This window comes from Heteronotia binoei, chromosome 17 (assembly GCF_032191835.1).
Source record: "Heteronotia binoei isolate CCM8104 ecotype False Entrance Well chromosome 17, APGP_CSIRO_Hbin_v1, whole genome shotgun sequence".
Taxonomy (NCBI): Eukaryota; Metazoa; Chordata; class Lepidosauria; order Squamata; family Gekkonidae; genus Heteronotia; species Heteronotia binoei.
In genome coordinates this window covers 20388932-20393466 of record NC_083239.1, presented here as the reverse complement: position 1 = coordinate 20393466, position 4535 = coordinate 20388932, and the positions used below count along the sequence as shown (strand labels likewise).

At 56.4% G+C, this 4535-nt stretch overlaps 1 protein-coding gene across 1 annotated transcript; it reads right to left on the bottom strand.

Annotated features, from left to right (window-relative positions):
- Positions 1-389: 389 nt before the first annotated feature.
- On the bottom strand, positions 390-3405 carry MARCKSL1 (MARCKS like 1). Its single transcript, XM_060258516.1, has 2 exons — positions 3094-3405; positions 390-1666 (listed from the first exon to the last, which is right to left on the bottom strand). Exons 1-2 carry the CDS (start codon positions 3196-3198, stop codon positions 1025-1027), a joined length of 747 nt encoding a protein of 248 aa, XP_060114499.1. The 5' UTR covers positions 3199-3405; the 3' UTR covers positions 390-1024.
- Positions 3406-4535: the final 1130 nt, after the last annotated feature.

Here is a 4535-nt window from a genome sequence, read left to right as displayed (position 1 = left end):
CCTAATTAAGGATTGGGGAATGGTGTTCCCTGCCAAAAAGCATTGGTCAAGCCCCGGTTTCTGAGAGAATGCATGCTGCCCACCTACCAGTAGAATAAGGAACTCCTCTGCAAAGGATAAAAAGACAAGTCTAACCAATGGGGGGCGGGGGGGGGGTTTCACCATTTATTCCTTTCAAATGTTACAATAAGACCCATACAACTTTTACTTAGGAGTTAGAAAAATGCAGATCAGAAGTCGGGTCATTAAAAAATTATTTACAAAGACAAGGGGAGAAACCCACCATATAGCTGGCACTCTCTCACCCCCCCTCTCCTCCCATTCCCCCTCCAAGTCCCCCCTCCCAAACCCCAAAGAAGTTCTCCCCTCTGAAGAGAAATTAAACACAGTGGACTTACACGTTTTTATGGTATTAAGCCAATAGCAAGACATTATAAAAAACTAACCAGATTAGCTTTTAAACTGTTGGTTTCTATAAAAAGCACAAAATACTTTTAAAGGAATTGAGAACCAGGAATGTAAACCGAGAGAGATTAAGAGAAATATCCGTTTGCTTTTTGAAGAACGGCAGATGCTGGCTTATTGGACTTTTTTGAGGAGAAAAAAAAAGCTGCTCTGAGGATTAGTAGAAACAGAAGATCCAAGAGACCAGAACTCGGTGTTAATATCTGGATTCTCATTAAACTGAGTAAGTTCCAGTTATGTCCAGGAAGTCTTCCTCCGAACAGTCTTAAGATTTAAGGAAGCTCACTCCGAGTGGCAACAGCGGCTGTGCAGAGTACCAAAAGTATCCCAGTGACTTTTTTTTTTTTGCTTTACAGTGTCTGATGAGGAATGGGGGAGGGGGGGAAAGAAAAAATAGGAAGGGTGAAAAAGCTTGTCAGTTCTATGCTGAATGAATGTAGGGAAAGAGATGTGTGGTGTGTGGTGTTTTGTGAACAAGGCAGCAATTCCATGGGGTTACTGGAATGAGAAGGATGGCACGAAAAAGTCTTTTTTTTTAAGTTAGGTGCACAAGGTTGCTCTACTCTTCCTTGGCCTCAGGAAGCCCAGGTGCAGGACTGGGCTCAGCCTCCCCTGGTTTCAAGGTCTCCTCCGGTTTCCTGTCCTGCTGATCCTCTGCAGGTTGCTGTTTTTCTTCCTCGGGCCCTTGCCCAGTACTGCCCTCCTCCCTCGGGGCCTCGGCTTCCTGTTGAGCCTCCACAACAGCAGGGGCAACTTCGACCGGGGCTGCAGCCTTCTCCTCAGGGGCTTCTTCTTTGGTTGTGCCGGCTGCCCCCATCTCTGCAACAGCACAGGCTGCGTTCTCCTCCCCCTTGGCTTCCGCCTTCCCTTGCTCCTCACCAGGAGAGGACACGGCTGAAGTGTCACTGGTCTCCTTCTTGGTCTTCCGGAAAGAGATGCCACTCAGCTTAAAGGACTTTTTAAAAGAAAACTTCTTTTTCTTCTTGGGGGTCTCTTTGGTAGCCCCTGAGGTGGTAGCTGCTGTCTCCGGCTTGGCATCAGCCCCTTCGGCCACTGGTGCCGGTTCAATGGCATCCCCGCTGCCTATCTCTGCCTTCGGCTCCTCCTTAACTGGCTCAGCAGACCCGTTGCCATTGAGGGGGGCAGCCTCTCCATCAGCTTTGGGTGAAACGTCTCCATTTACTTTCACATGGCCGTTCTCCTGAGGGAAGAGATCAGAAGATTGTTAGTTCCCAGGTTAAAGCTCCCATTGTGGACACAAGACAGCTCAATTATCATATTAATTAACAGCCTCCCAAAAACATCCTAAATCAGGCATTTCACCACCAGTTGAATTTAGGTCACACTGCACCATCGTGTTACATGTGGGGTCGTTCCTACGTTTTGTGTAGAGGAGTGCCACTCCACAAATGCCACACCAATACCAGGCAAAACAACCCCTCAGCACAAGCGGCACCCTGGTGAGTACCCCTCCGTCACCGGCAGACATTGTTTTTTGGGAGGGGGGCTCAGGATCCTAGCAGTGCCAAGCCCATTGCCACCCTTCCAACAAGATGCTACCTTGGGAACGAATGGTCGAGATAGCAATCTTAAGCCTATGGTAGGAAAAAAAAATCCTCCCTTAGGTTAAAGGAAGTGTGTGCCGATTCAAGCCGAGGCGTTAGCAGACCAAGCGAGCAAGAGAAGCGGCACACTGGAACTTGCGCCCGCCCGCACGTACTAGCCACGTTCCGCAACCCCCCGTCGTCTAGGCGCCTCTCTTTGCATCCCCCCCGCCGTGCAAAACGTTCTCCGCTCCGTCCGTCGAAGGCGGGAAAAAAGAGCCGGAGACCACCCGTCCTGCACCGCCAGCAGGTGGCGTCCGCGCTCCGCCGAGCGCCTTCAACGCATTTGAAAGGGCGGGGAGAGGCTCGGGCGACAATGGGCGGCGGGATTAGTCCGCGAGGCAAGGACGGGAAGGCTCCGGAGCCGCGATCCTCGCTGGAAAGGGGCTCGCCGCGGGCCTTCCCGGGGGCTTCCTGCGCCTGAGACCCAAGCCAGCCGCCCCCGCCCTCACCTTTGACGCAACGAGGCCCCCGCCAGTTGCACGGAGCTCAGGCTCTTGCAAATGCATCTTGCGCCCCGCTCGCGCTGTTTACTCAGAAGTAGGCTCCCGAGGGGAGCCGACGCAGAACGTGTGGCGGACTTGAGCCCTCGATCGAGGAATGCCACGACGCTCCCGCCTTCCTTTGTCTCCTCTGCTGCTCTCGGCCCCGCAACAGCCTGCCGGGAGGGGGGGGGCTTCTCCTCTCGCCCGAGAGCTGCGCCGAAACAAAGGCGGACCCGCGCGGCCGTCCCTCGGCTAGACCGCGTCCCCGCCAGGGAGGGGGGAGGTGGAAGAAGCACGCCAGCCCGCCGAGTGCGCAGGGCTATGCCAGCAGCGACGAGGAAAAGCGGGCAAATTTCGCAGGCGCGCCGCCGTCCGCGCCATGGGCGTCGAGGCAAACCAAACGGGTCCCTCCCCAGAACCCGGAGCCCCCCCCCCGCCCGATGTGGAGGAAGGACTCGCTCCGTCGTCGCCCGCCAGCCCCTCCGCGCCGAGCGAGACAATGGCTCCGGCCGCGCCCCAGAGGGAGAAGCAAGCCCCACCTGGCCGTTGGCTTTGGATGGTGAGGCGGCGCCGGCGGCCGCCTCGGCGGGATGCTGCTGGCCCATCACGTCCCCCTTGGCCGCCTTGGAGCTGTGGCTGCCCATGATGCGGGCGAGGCAGGGCTGGCGCGCGTGCCGGGCGTCCGAGCAGGGAGGGAGCCGCCCCCCGGGAGCTGCGAGCGAGGCAAATCCGAGCGGGGCCTGGGGGCGGAGCAGAAGCCCCCGAGGGCAGCGAGGATCGGGTCCGGCACCCTTCAATGGCGCGACGCCCACGGAGAAGAGCCCCTCCTCAGCCACGCTGCGACGGCTGCACTGCCGGGGCTGCGCCAAAGCGAGCGCTAATAAGGGCGCAAAGGCGGCCGGGGCGGAGCCTGGCCCTACCAGGCCCGCCCCCTGGGCGGCTCAGCCGGGGGTGGGGTCTCCCCCCGCCCGGAGTTTTCGCGGGAGCCGGGCGCTGGAGAGGTTGGGGGCGCAGAGGGGAGGCTGGGCGCAGGGGAGGGGTGCTTTGAACTCCGGGCAAGGAAGGAGTAGAGTGTCCCGGAGCATATGCAGAGTGCACGTCGCTTCACTGCGGCCGGGTTTCCCGATCCCGCGGAATGCAGGTGTTCCCTTGCGTGGAACGTGAGCCTGGACGTGTTGTGTGGGGACGTAAATCTCACGGATATCAAAGTCTGTTGCTTGGCCAGTCTGGAGGAGCCTATCTGAGACTAGAACGTACTAAACATTTTAAATATCATCATATCAACCTCATCTGTAAAACTGCATGGGGGGTGGAGGGGAAGAGAAAGAGAAAGGAAGCATATAAATTTTCATTGATGGCTCTGGTCATAATTTGGATCAACAGAGCCAAGGTTCCCAGGCAGCATCTGTTTTGCAGAAGTAAGGGGTTTTTTTTGGGGGGGGGGAGGTGAGGTGAGGATTCCTCAAATACCCTTGATGGCCCAGGCTAGCCTGATTGTATCAGATCTTGGGAGCTAAGCAAGGTCGGCTCTGGTTCCACTTCCTACTTGGATGGGAGACCACTAAGGAAGTCCAGGGTGGCTATGCAGAGGCAGGCAATGGCAAACCTGCTCTGCTTGCCTTGGAAACCTCATGAAGGGCCATCATAGGTCGATTGTGACTCGAACGCACTTTTCGCCACCATTCCTCAGGTAGCTCAAAAGAAAGATAACTCAAGTTCAACTCAACTCAGATATTGGAGAGCCAGTTTGGTGTAGTGGTTAAGTGTGCGGACTCTTATCTGGGAGAACCGGGTTTGATTCCCCACTCCTCCACTTGCACCTGCTGGAATGGCCTTGAGTCAGCCAGAGCTCTGGCAGAGGTTGTCCTTGAAAGGGCAGCTGCTGTGAGAGCCCTCTCCAGCCCCACCCACATCACAGGGTGTCTGTTGTGGGGGAGGAAGGTAAAGGAGATTGTGAGCCGCTCTGAGACTCTTCGGAGTG